At 42.1% G+C, this 12,988-nt stretch overlaps 1 protein-coding gene across 2 annotated transcripts in view; it reads right to left on the bottom strand.

The window, feature by feature from the left end:
- PDE9A (phosphodiesterase 9A) overlaps positions 1-12,988 on the bottom strand; it is a 71,733-nt gene that overhangs the window by 43,522 nt on the left and 15,223 nt on the right. The window contains exons 2-4 of one of the 2 annotated variants that reach the window (XM_028727266.2): positions 12,476-12,546; positions 5,446-5,523; positions 4,345-4,388 (exon numbers count right to left, since the gene is read on the bottom strand). In XM_028727266.2, coding sequence (XP_028583099.1) covers positions 4,345-4,388; positions 5,446-5,523; positions 12,476-12,546 — 193 coding nt within the window. The remainder of the gene's footprint in view (positions 1-4,344; positions 4,389-5,445; positions 5,524-12,475; positions 12,547-12,988) is intronic. The other variant, XM_028727267.2, reaches the window with a different exon arrangement.

Genomic DNA, 12,988 nt, shown 5'->3' with positions numbered 1-12,988 from the left:
TTAACCAGGTGGGGAGAGCATTCCAAAAGTAGGTGCCACCACAGAGAAGGCCCATTTCCACTTTGCCACTAGATGACACTCTGCAGGTCACAGCATGACCAAAACACCCTTTCCTGAAGGGAGTCACTTGTAAATATAAACTTCCACACTTTACACAAAACACACATGAAGGTTTTTGATCCAGATTTTGATTTTGCAGGAAATGACTGGGAAATTGGCTCATATGGAGAAGTTAATCACCAAATGGCTGCTTAGTTTGGCAACACAGTTTGGCCACACAGCTGTCTATGAGAGTTTCACCAAAGGTTAAAGAGTTAACACTAAAGAATATATATATATGTGCGCAACTGCCTTTGTATTTTGCATAGATTCACAGTGATCATCAAGATTAAGGGGCAAAAGGAAGGACGTTTGTGCATATATCTGCAAAGCAGCCTGGTCAAATAATAACTGCTCAGGCAAATTATGCTTGACCTGTGACACAGCTGAGCACGACCAGCTGGACAAATTCATATTACAGATGCAGTGATTGTGAACAAACTTTGGCATGATCACCTGACAGATACAACTGGGCAGTAGACCAGGCACACAAAACAACACTCCATACCACTAATGCCCTACCCTTGACTTCTGGTTTTCATTTTTACCACTCCCTGGGAATAATTCACGTAGCTGGGTTGAGATTCAAAAAGCCTTACTCAAAAGAGCAATCAGGAGCCAGGCCAATGGAAGTGTTGTATACAGTCCTCCCACCCCCACCTCCAGCACTGTTGTGATAAATCTTAAGTCAATACAAGAGAGAAAGAGATGTGTTCTGTACGGAGATGGAATTGCCAGCAGAACATTCTTGCTTAATCCAAATGTGTCATGTCTTGACATAATTAGACAATTTAATCTTGGTGTCAGATCGCAAAACTGGCACAAGAGCAATAGGGCATATCTTTAATTTTTAAACAAACTCTGCAGGGTTTCCTTGAAGCTCCGTAAACACCATAAATTGGCTCATCTATCAAGAGCCATGTTCCCAGTGTCTTACACAAGCCTCCTACCAGAACAGCTGTATAAATCTCTACCGATCCAACATTCCTACTCCTATTGAGGTCCCTGGAGATAAACTGTTGTCATCTTTGTTTTCTGTCAATTATTTGATAACTTTGCATGTTCACCGGAAGGGCACTACAACTGATAGCTGTAGACAAGGATGCTTCCAGGTAAGATGAAGAGACTATGACATGCGCTGGCAATGTGATAGGAAGCTAATGCTCCACAGAGAAGCAATGATGAATACTTCAGTCTCTGCCATCTCTTACCTCATAACCCATTAGGGAACAAAAAGGGTACAGCCATTTATTCTTGTTTCAGTTCAAGGTTTTTTTTTGTTAGGTGCTGTTTCCTAAGCAGCAGCAGCAGCAGCAGCAGCAGCAGCATGTCCTGTTTTGCCTCTTGAGGAGAAATGGGAAGTGCCACTGGTGGAGAAATTGACACTGATTTCCAGTGAGATCACACCAATTTCCAGTGAGATCTCACTGAAATTTCGTGAGATCATCGTACCCCACAATATCTCATGAGATGATCTCACGAAATTTCAGTGAGATCTCACTGGAAATTGGTGTGATCAGCACCAATGCCACACTGCTTCTCTGCTAGTGGATGCAACAGGGCCAGTAGGGCACTCACAGGAGTACCGTCTCAAGGGTTTCCACCACCTGAGACGGCAGCTTCACTCCACCTCATGGGTGGGCCGGGCCTGTTCCTACAGATCTTTCCACTCCAGCAAGGCTGGCGTTAAGGCAACTGTTGGGCACCTGCTGAAGGCCACAGTCCCACAGGGGGCACACCCCCAAAGCCCCCTGCCCCTGTTTACTCTTGTTGTTGCTGCCTGTTCATCACCTGCTCACTTTCTGAAGAGGCACACAGTGACAAGGGTGAGAAGGTAGAGTGGCGCTCCTCATTTGAAGAAGGTTTTAAGCAGACACCAAAAAGAAAATGTTTCAATGGTCATGCTGCTGTGGCTGCTTCTCTTCCCACTCAACCCCTTGCTTCACCATGACTAGATGTGGTCTCCCATCCAGAAATGGGAAAGAATGAATGAAAATATAAAGGAATCAATAATTGAAAGCACTAAGAAGAAATAAACAAAAGAGGCTCAATAAATGGCAAGGCATTACTAAATAATAATAATAATAATAATAATAATAATAATAATAATAATAATAATTTATTATTTGTACCCCGCCCATCTGGCTGGGTTTCCCCAGCCACTCTGGGCGGCTTCCAACAAAGATGAAAGATACACTAAAATTTCACATATTAAAAACTTCCCTGAACAGGGCTGCCTTCAGATGTCTTCTGAATGTCAGGTAGATGTTTATCGCTTTGACATCTGATGGGAGGGCGTTCCACATGGCGGGCGCCACTACCGAGAAGGCCCTCTGCCCTGTTCCCTGTAACTTGGCCTCTCGCAGTGAGGGAACCGCCAGAAGGCCCTCGGAGCTGGACCTCAGTGTCCGGGCAGAACGATGGAGGAGGAGACGCTCCTTCAGATATAGTGGACCGAGGTCGTTTAGGGCTTTAAAGGTCAGCACCAACACTTTGAATTGTGCTCGGAAATGTACTGGGAGCCAATGTAGGTCTTTCAAGACCGGTGTTATATGGTCTTGGCGGCCGCTCCCAGTCACCATGTTACTATGGAGAATAGCATTGCTGCTGTTTGGAACTATTATTATTGTTTTAAAAAACCATTCCACAAGTACTTCTGCATTGGAATTGCCTCCATTTTAATTGAACATTTTCAGTCTTCTCCCCTTACATGTGTAGTTCTGTGGAAAGGCCTGGTGCAATTTAACTGCTTCTGAAATGATAACTCTGCTTATGAAACACTACCTCTTTGGCCTTCTCCTTTGCCATCTGTTTTCTTTCTTAGCTTGCTCCATGCCTGCCAGCTTTTGTGATTTTGTTAGGAGCCTTCAGCATGTAGGTTTCTTTCCCTTTCTCAGCTGAAATCCCCAGAGTCTCATATTTTCTCTTGAAGTGTGCCTTTTCAGCCCTTAAGTTTGAAAACACAAGTGGCAGCCTCTGAACACCCAAAAGCAAATATAATGACCCTGATCCACAGAAAGTTAGTTCTGGTGGTCCCACTGAAGTTGGTGGGACTTCACTGATTTTTTTTCTCTGGATTGGGGACAAGGTACTGTAAAACACTATTTTTCGTACCAAACCCCCCTCAAATGTTTTAATGATCATCATCACTATCATCAGATAATTGCTTTACCCACCCTTCAGTATGAAGGGCTGATCCACGCTTTACATTTCGAACTCATGTATGACCAACATCCAAGTTCAAGTGGCAAAAATAGCAACAACACCCTAGAATGTGGTGCTATGAATTGTGAATGGCACATGAGTATTTAAATGTCCGTTTACTAATGCACTCAACACTAATGGCTTTGGCCCAGAGCAAAGGACTGGGCTAAAATTCTGTGCTTCTTGCATGGAAAACGCAGCCATTTAAATATGTGTGTGCCATTCACAAATGATGCAACTGGATGTGGTTTCTTTTGCCATTTGAACTTGGGCATTTTTGTACTTGAGTTCAAAACAGAAATGCTCCAGCAAGCCTCATCACTTCCAGATCACCTGCCTACTGACTATTTTTCAAGTTTCGTTTGCACAAAGTTTTCAGGAAGGATATGCAAAGTTGGCTACACTTGTTCTGATTTTTTTCACATTACATTGAGCAATTGTTATCTCACACTTTCCACTGTTTTCCACTCACTTTCCTGATTGGGAAAAGCCTGAATTTTGGAGGAAGTTGGTTCGTTGTGCAAGACAACCAAATCCACTTCAACTGTGCAATCTGAATTCCTGGTTTGTGATTGAATACTATCTACAGAATGGCAAAAGCCTGGACATGCCCTTAGTTGCAAACATTAACTCCAACAAAACTTAGGTGCCATTTACGAGTTGCAATAGTGCTGTGGTCACTGCTTTATCACAAGTTCATTCCATGGGTACCTGCTGTAAAATTTAAACACTGGCAACCAGATTTTGTGTTTATGTGCGTGCCAGTTCTGAGAGCCTTTCCCACCACAGTACTAAAGAGCTCTAGAAGTTATAGCAGATTTATGGGCTGATACTATGAAAACATAGCTCCCACAGCGAAAATTTGATGAGCAGAGCTAAAACCAAGGAGATTTAAGTGAAGTCTTCTGTTGATTTAAAGGCACCTAACTTATTCTGGATTAAATCCTGTGTAGGTGAAATATTATTCAACAGTCCATTTAAATATGGATTTACAAACTTGAGAAACATGCCAAAGTTGATTTTGGACAAAATAAAGTTTACCTGTTTGTTGCCCAGTGGTCACAGGTATTACTTTGTATGGCGTTCTGCAAGAGACAAAAGGGAAGTTAAAGCATGCATTTTCAAATAATGCAAGCGTCATGAAACATGGGAAGAAGGGCTGCTGGTTATGCTCGAAATTTAATTAGGGAAAAGAAGATACATTTTGCAAAGACCTTCCCGCTTGAGTGTCACAGGCTCTTGGCTGTGTTCAAGCAGCGTCGACAACACATGCAGCCACACAAACATGAATTGATCACTGCAGCACATTCCCTGTTTGAGCACAAGGAATAGACTGGGAAGAAAATGGTGAATAAAACTCGCAGCATAAGCAACTGCAGTGGGGCAGGGGGCGGGGGGGGGGGAAGTAACATGACCAGAGCAGATCGTAAGAAGCCTGGGAAAATTATGAAGAGCTTTGGGAAAAGAAGAGCCTTGGGCTATGCATTAATGAGTACACACCTCCAAAAGTGTCTGTGTGCAGAATAATGTTTTGGTTTGCTTCTCTTAGTAGAAGGAGGATTAGGAAATGTGAGTCTCCAGAGGAAACTGAGTGGGACGGAAAAAAGCATTTTCACATTAACTGTGGGGGGTTTTTTTTGCAGCATTTTGTTCCACAGATATATGCTCTAATAATCCAGTCTAATCTAACCACACATGCTGTAATCATGCATATAATTTTAAGGGAAAAAATAAATAAAGGAACCTGTATTAGTTTTAGGTCACTTACAGATAAATTGTTAACAACAAATGAGCATTTGTCCTGATTTGGTTGCACAGACTTTGTGGGGAGGTGAGATGGTATTGGCACTTGGCTGAGCATTCATTTTGATTTGTTAGCAGTGAGGTTACACAGTGTGGTATCAAGCAATTTTTATCCCACATTTTCCAGTGTATTTCCAGTGTAATCACTTTCCTTATTGCATGTGACTGTTGCTATTTTGGGACCAGATTCGATCTGGGGGAAAACTCTTAGTAAATGTTTGCTGTCTTCCATTGCATTCTCTGTGTCTTACATACAAAAATAAAATAAAATAAAATACAACTGATAAGTAATAGCATTATTCTTCTGGACTTGTTTTGTTTATAGGAAAACATACATACCTTTCTGAGTTTGCTGGCATGGTAGGATCAATGGACACCATGCAGTCATCTACTGTGAAAAGTGAAATGGTTGTATTCCTGGAAGACAATGTTTAAAGCTATGTTTATTTAACCAGTCTCTTGTGCCACCTCGTCCACTTAATTGCAAGTTACTATCTTTGTTTTGACAAATCAAGCAAATGTTGCAACCTGGGAGAAAGAAAGAAAATGGCTAAGATTATTTAAGAGAAGAACAAAAACTAGTTTGGGAGTGCCCAAGTAAAGCTACGCCCTACAGGCCTCATCTACATAAACAAGAACCCTGACCATTCAAGAGTTCTTGATTGTGTGGAAGAGGCATATGCATGTAAAGGCAGTCCCTCATTTAAGCACATTCAATATGTGCAACAAACCTGGAAGTGACCCAGAAATGTCATAAAGACATCACTGAAATGTCACTAAAAGAGGGCAGGGGCGGAACGGGGTGTTTCGGGGTTTTTTTAATGGGTTTCAATCATTTCACCAAAGTGTGCGGTGCCTCGGAATGCAACCCCTGCATAAACTGGGGGCTACCTGTACATCTAGATGCATATAGCCTGCCTTCTGCACTAGCACTGAATGCATGGCTGCTGGGAGTGTGGCTACTCCACAAGCGGCACATGGCTTGTGAACGTGCTCCTATTACCCCTTCCTGCAGTTGTTGACTGTATCACGGTTCATCTGTATGCTTCTAGTGACATGGATAGAAATGAGAAGGTAGAATTAATATGTAGTGAGCAAATATATATATCCAATGAGATAGTCTGGTTCATTACATGGAGCATTCCTGCTGTAAAATTCTGAAATGGGCATATGCTGTCTCTTTGATACTTGTCACAAACAGCAATACCTTTTGCATTGTTTTGTTACTCTGAGCTCTCTCTCTCTTATGATACAGGAAGTGGTGAAAGAGGAAACGCAGGTGACTCGTATCTTTTTTCACGTTTCCCTGTAATGTGCAGTGAGTAAGCTTGAAGCTTTTTCTTTCCTTGCTTCCTATAACAGGCAGAAGAGGTCTTCTCAGAGGGATAGGCAACTAAGGGTTAAAGTGGTCTCGGGTCACCCCAGCTGGCCTCAAAGAGAGCTCCAATCCTGACCCTCACTTATTATGAAACTTAGCTGCTTTCTCCTATGCACATTCCTATTCCTATTAGTAATAAACAAGGACAAAGGTTTCTTCAGCTTCTTTCAGTTTCACTGTATCTGCATTGCCTGTTCATGTGTAAGCCTGCTTCTAAGAGGCAAAACTTCATTTCTTATAAAAAATCTATACCACCAAGGTCAGACATTACTGCAGTTGTTTTAGTATGGATAATTTCCCAGTCCCTGCTAGCACCTTTTCTAGCACATTCCAGAATGCTTCATCACGATGCATTTATTTACAAAATGCCAAAGGTATGTCTGACATTGCAGGTGAGCCCTGATCCCTGTCTGACATGTGAATACAAGAGAAGGAAGCAGAAAAATCAAAGGTGGCTCCTTGAGATTATTTGCTTCTCTATTTTCACACGGCATGAGTTTCCTTACATCAGACTCTCAGTGTTTTGCCACTTGCATCTCTACGGGGTTTAATGTTCTGGATAGAGAGATACTGTGATCTGGAACAGATTCCACTTGCCCTATATAGTGGCTTTCATGTAGGGAGGCTGTTCTGGGATGCCAGTCAGATCTCTTTCACATTTAAAACAACAGATTGAGCATCTGCGCATTTGGGAATTGATGGCATTATGACTATTTTCTCTGGCACTTGCAGGGTCTCCAGAGAGGAGTGTATTTGAGCATATGCTGAGCATCTTTCTCTTGCTACATCCAGCCCATGCATATCTAGGCCAGGGGGACCCGTTTTCTGGGTCAAATATTGCTCACAATTGCCAGGCAGGTTAATCCTGGCATCTCTGAGTTGACGAACTGAAATAAAACATTGAATCCATGTTTGTGAGAAAAATGAATTTCTCCCTGAAAGGCTTAGATGGCTAACTAAAACCTCTAAGGCAACATAGCACAGGTTGGTGATGTGCTTTGACCTACATTGATGGAAGCAGCGAGCAGGCACACACAGCAGCAACAGTGAGGAACGCTGACTTGATTGCACTGCAGACTTGCAAAGCTTTATACAAGGCTCTACTTATTAATGCAAGGGCAATTTATGAATGGTTAACATGGGTGACTGTGAACAGCACATGTCTTAAGACAGGGCCGGCTGTACCATGAGGCAGAACGAGATAGCTAATTCTGAGAGGTGGAAAGTGGCTAGAAAGATGTGCCACATTGTCTGCCCTGCAGCCCTAGTAGAGTGTCTTAGACACTCACCCTAGAGTGTCTTGGACACTCACAAAAAAGCAGACATTCCTGCACAGTGGCTACACTGCCTTTCCTCCCTCCTCAGTGGTGGCACATCTTACCTCAGGTGCCAAAAGTTCTCTGGCCGGCCCTACCTTAAGGACATTAGAAGAGCACTGATAATCTAGTCACCTGCTTGATTCTATAACAACATTATTAGTCATTTAGAAAACCGTATGTTACTTATTAACATTTTACATACTGTTTATCAATGAGTCTTTAAGATAAAGTATGACACATTTCTAACTGGATGATCCAACCCTCAAAAGGTTCCATCAGTGCATGTTCTGTTGAAGTGAACAGTAGCGGATGGCATGGGAGAGGCTAAATTGCTCACCCTTCAGCTGGGTCGCTGCTCCACACCAGGGTGGAAATGGGGAGGAATGGGGTGGTTCTGTCAACCTTGTCGCCTCCTTGTCATCCCCAGTCTTGGTATCCAGCAGTAATTCGGCTAGGGAGTAAGCAGTGCAGCCCTATTGTGCCATCTGCTATTGCTTGTGCCACTCTAAATACAGGGATGTGAGCCACATAAGCCAGCATTGCTGTCCAAAGAGCATGATGGTGGCACAGGCCAGATCAGCAACCACATCTAAAGGAAGTTGATGACTGACTTCTGTTGATGTGAGTAGTGATGGATGGCACTGTATCCCACTTCTGTGCACATTGTTGAGAAGATGGAGAGATGTTTGAGAGCCAACAGAAGTAAGAGAACTATGGACTTCCGGGTTGGCGCCATCGCCGAATGGCGGACTCCCTCCGAGCTCCGGAGGGAGCCTGCTAGGCAGGGGCTGGGTCCTACCGCGCCGGCGACGCGGGGACCCTTAAAAACCACTGGCACGGAGCCAGTGGACATGGTTGACTCGGCGGGCACCGTTAGCGCCCTCCCGACTCGTGAAGTAGCCTTTTTAAAGGCTGCGGAACGGGTGCCGGGGAGCGGCGTGGTGATGTGAGTCCTCCGCTTTCCCTGCCGAGCGAAGCCGCATGCCATTCGATGGAGAGCGCTGACTTCTTCTATTGAAAATTTGGACTATAAACAACAACCCGTGAGTAATTTGGAAATCGGATTTAAAAGGGGAAATTTTTTTCGGATTCGGTACGAGCGGGGGAGATCCAAAAAGGAAGTCAGTCTCCTCCCGATTGTAAACATCTTAAAACAAGGACCAGGCAACTAAGGTCGAGAAAGGAGCTCGTTTATTGATCAAAATTATTAATTCCACGATGGGAAATTATAAGAATTGTGCTGGAGGAGAAAAGTGGATGGTGAGAATGAAAGTGCAACCCCCCCAGGAACCGGGGTGACCCATGAAAAGAGCCTGGTGAAGAGAGATAGAGACTTTGACAGCTGTCAAAGTAGCTGTCAAAGTTGAAGAATACAATGAGGACTTTGTCATGAGGACTTTGCTGGTTAGTTTTGTTACAATCTGGATATAAACTGTCGAAAATAAGGAATAACAATTTGACTTTTGGATTAGAGGAAACAAAGTTACTAAAATCCCCCTAGAGGGGTTTCGGGACATTACAAGAACGGTCGTAAGTGGAAAAATACTCTTGGAATTGTACAGGACTTGTTATCTCCTGGGAAAGCTGCAAAAATGAAACAGTATTTCGTCTACAGAGGAGTTTATTTTAAAAAGGAGACAATAGATTTATCTATTGAAGAACGGAAGGGACTGGACGTAAGTTTTTGTTCCTGAACTAACAACAACCTCTGTAGAGGTACCAAGCTTCTGAATTAGAACGTTTTAGCAGTGGAACAGGAAAAGAGAGAATGTGAGGAAAAAGAACAAAGGACTGACGACGACTTGGAAAGAACAAGGGAGGAGCCATTAAGATTAAGGAAACTAAAGGCCCTTTGGGGGCCTTTCCAGGATTGGACGTTTGAAGTTAAACATATTAAAAAATAAAAAACCGGCAAGGTGGAACTGGGGAAGCTGGCTATGGATTTGAGACCTCTAGGCTGATAAATAGACAGACTGATGGATTTGGGGAACCTAATCTGGGGAAGGGGAGGGGGGAGATTTGGAATCCAAAGGCTGTGTAACTATTTTTTGAATCAGTTTTCTTTCTAATTTTTTATATTTTTCTATATCTTTTTGACATTTTTTACTTTGATTGGATGTGGTTATTAAAAAAGGGAATTCGTGGAAGGAAATTGGGATGGACCTTAGGGGAAAATTTTATTTTTGTTAATGATAAGGGATAGAGGAATGACTGTATAATTAAATTGAATGGTGGGTTAAACAAATTAAGTTTTAAATTGGGAGTAAGAACTTGTTGAAACAAATTAATGAAAGGGGAAAACAATTTGGGAGGGGGAGGGGGGAGTCCCAGAAAGAAGGATATGAAAGTAAAACTAAAGTGTATTTTATTTTTATTTTTTTTATTTTTATTTTTTGCATCTTGTCTGGAAACTTTAATAAATATGATTATAAAAAAAAAAAAAAAACCAGAAGTAAGAGAACTATGTGATGGTGCTATGTCCTTGATATCCAAAATAAGGTCCAGGCTTAGTTCTCATTTCAGAAGATGAAAATAATGTTCCTGCTCTCAGAGAGGGAATTTTTTTGTCTCACCCCTGCTTTTGTGCTTGAGAGAGAGATTTAAATTTATTTACTTATTTCACAACTTTTATATAACACTTGATTATAATAAAAATGGCAATGTTGGTTTCTCTCAAGGGGAGCAGGCAGACTCATGAGCAGGAACAAGACAGTCCAGACAGGACCAGCACAGCCATTAGGTGGGTTGCGGCCACTGCCTCAGATGGTGGAAGCCCACAAGGTGTCACCCATTTGCCCCACCTTCTCTGCCACCGGTGGTGAAGCGGCACTGAAAACATGTGAGATCTTGTGGAATGTGAGAGATCTTGCATGTTTTTAGTGAGATCTCATGAGAAATTAGCACCATCTCACCCCAAATCAGCGCTTATGCCACTGCCACTTCTCCACCAGTGGTGGAGCAGGCAGTGATGAATGAACTGGAGGAACCTGTAACAGCCGGGAGACGAGAGTTACGAGGCAGGAGAAGCTGCAGGATTGGATAGTGAATAAGAGGGAGAGAGGGCATTGTTCTAATTTTAAAGTTATTCCAAACCATAATACCAGAAGCTCAGATAGAATGCATATTACTGAACATGAAAGTTACAAACATGTCTAAGATCCAGAGTCAAGAGTTGCTTCCAGGATGTCAGTGTTTTGCGGGAGGGATTGAATCGCATTCTGGAAATGTAGATTTGTGCATAAACATGAATTAAAACACTCTAGTGCAACAAAGCCACTTAACTCCCCACCCAACTTTTTGTGGTTACAAAAGTGAGAGGCAAATATACTAAAAAGTGTGGGATAGACAACTGATTAGTGGGAAGACATATAACCTCCATAAAAGCAAATCAGAACAAATGCTCCATAAAGGTCAAACATTGCATAATCTCCATGTAAACTTTGTGCAGGCAAACAGGGTGAATGCTCAGTTAACAGGTCATCTGGAGGAGCTCAAGGAAGGTATAAAAGGCAGGAAGGGCTCCTTTGAAAAGCATCCATAATAGCACCCAAGTGGTGGAGCTGTCACTCCCGTCAGGTTCATTTGACTCCTTACCTCCTTTCCTTTCAAGCATGCAGTAAAGGTGCTTCTGTTTTGCTTCTGGTTATTTGCAGTTATTTGTATATTCATTTAACATTTTGTAAGAGGATGATATACGGGACGCAGGTGGCGCTGTGGTCTAAACCACTGAGCCTAGGGCTTGCCTATCGGAAGGTTGGCGGTTTGAATTCCCGCGATGGGGTGAGCTCCCGTTGCTGGGTCCCTGCTTCTGCCAACCTAGCAGTTCGAAAGCACGTCAAAGTGCAAGTAGATAAATAGGTACCACTCCGGCGGGAAGCTAAACGGTGTTTCCGTGTGCTGCTCTGGTTTCGCCAGAAGCGGCTCAGTCATGCTGGCCACATGACCCAGAAAAACTGTCTGCGGACAAACGTCGGCTCCCTCGGCCAGTAAAGCGAGATGAGCGCCACAACCCCAGAGTCGTTCGCGACTGGACTTAACTGTCAGGGGTCCTTTACCTTTACTTTTAAGAGGATGGTATAAAAATGTTTTTATATAAATATAAATAAATGAATGTATTGGATTGTTGTATATTATATACTTGATTGTTTTATTCTGTTTTATCTTTCATGTTTGTGCTTGTAGACAATAGCAAGACACTTAAATTTAATGACAAATTTGATCTCTTTATCATATTTTCAGCATTTAGATGAACTTCTCTTCCTGCTTTTTGACATCATGCTATTATCCCAATGGACATTTGCTCAGAGCTGTATCAAGAGTTTGGTCTCCTTGGAGTTTTATGCAGGTATGTTGTTCTATTTGTGGTTGTTACTTAGATGTTTTTTGCTTGTGGGTACCATTTTTGAGACCAAAGGGAGAAGATTACAGTGTTTTCAAATGAAACAAACAAAGCGAATATATTTACATTATATTTTCCATGCTGTAATTTCATTGTGAGATTCCTATTTTCTTCCTTATTATGAAAAGGCCATAGCTAGCAAGATACCCAACCAATTCACACTCATAGTAGTGCTCAGAATACTCTTACTCAGTTGGGGTCACTCTAAGCCCTTTGGAAAAGTAACACAAGTAGCATTCATAAAAAATAGAACTGCGTTGGAAAAATATTTACCTTGGTAAACCAGTTGCAATACAGAAGAGTTCCATGATATCTCTTGAGTTACAGTATTTACTGAAGGCCACCTTCCAAAGGAAATAGAAGCAATTAAGAGAAAATGAAGAAAGAGAACTTCCAAAGGCAATCTTATTCTATACCCTGTAGATAAAGCATTAATTTACCTAACATTTTTTCATTTATTTGATTTTTCATAAGACTGAATATAATATGGTTCCTATTCTTTACTCTTGCAAGCCTTTCAAGTTCTTTTATATGGTTATGTCTGAGAAGAGAAGAAGTAAATATAGGGCAGTTTGATAATCCAAGCCAACCTTTAGAAATAACATTAATAGGAGAGTAAAGTTGAGGAAATTGTCATTAAGTTGGTGCATCTGAGCCACACCAACTTGAATTGCATAATTTGCATGTGCACACAAGCTGGACACAGTAAACTGCTAGAGGACACAGAAGCAATCTGTAATTTTTGCAAGTTGGTTTTTATCTATGCAATAAATAAACAAAATCATT

This window comes from Podarcis muralis, chromosome 4, assembly GCF_964188315.1.
Source record: "Podarcis muralis chromosome 4, rPodMur119.hap1.1, whole genome shotgun sequence".
Taxonomy (NCBI): domain Eukaryota; kingdom Metazoa; phylum Chordata; class Lepidosauria; order Squamata; family Lacertidae; genus Podarcis; species Podarcis muralis.
This window is presented reverse-complemented; position numbering and strand designations above follow the sequence as displayed.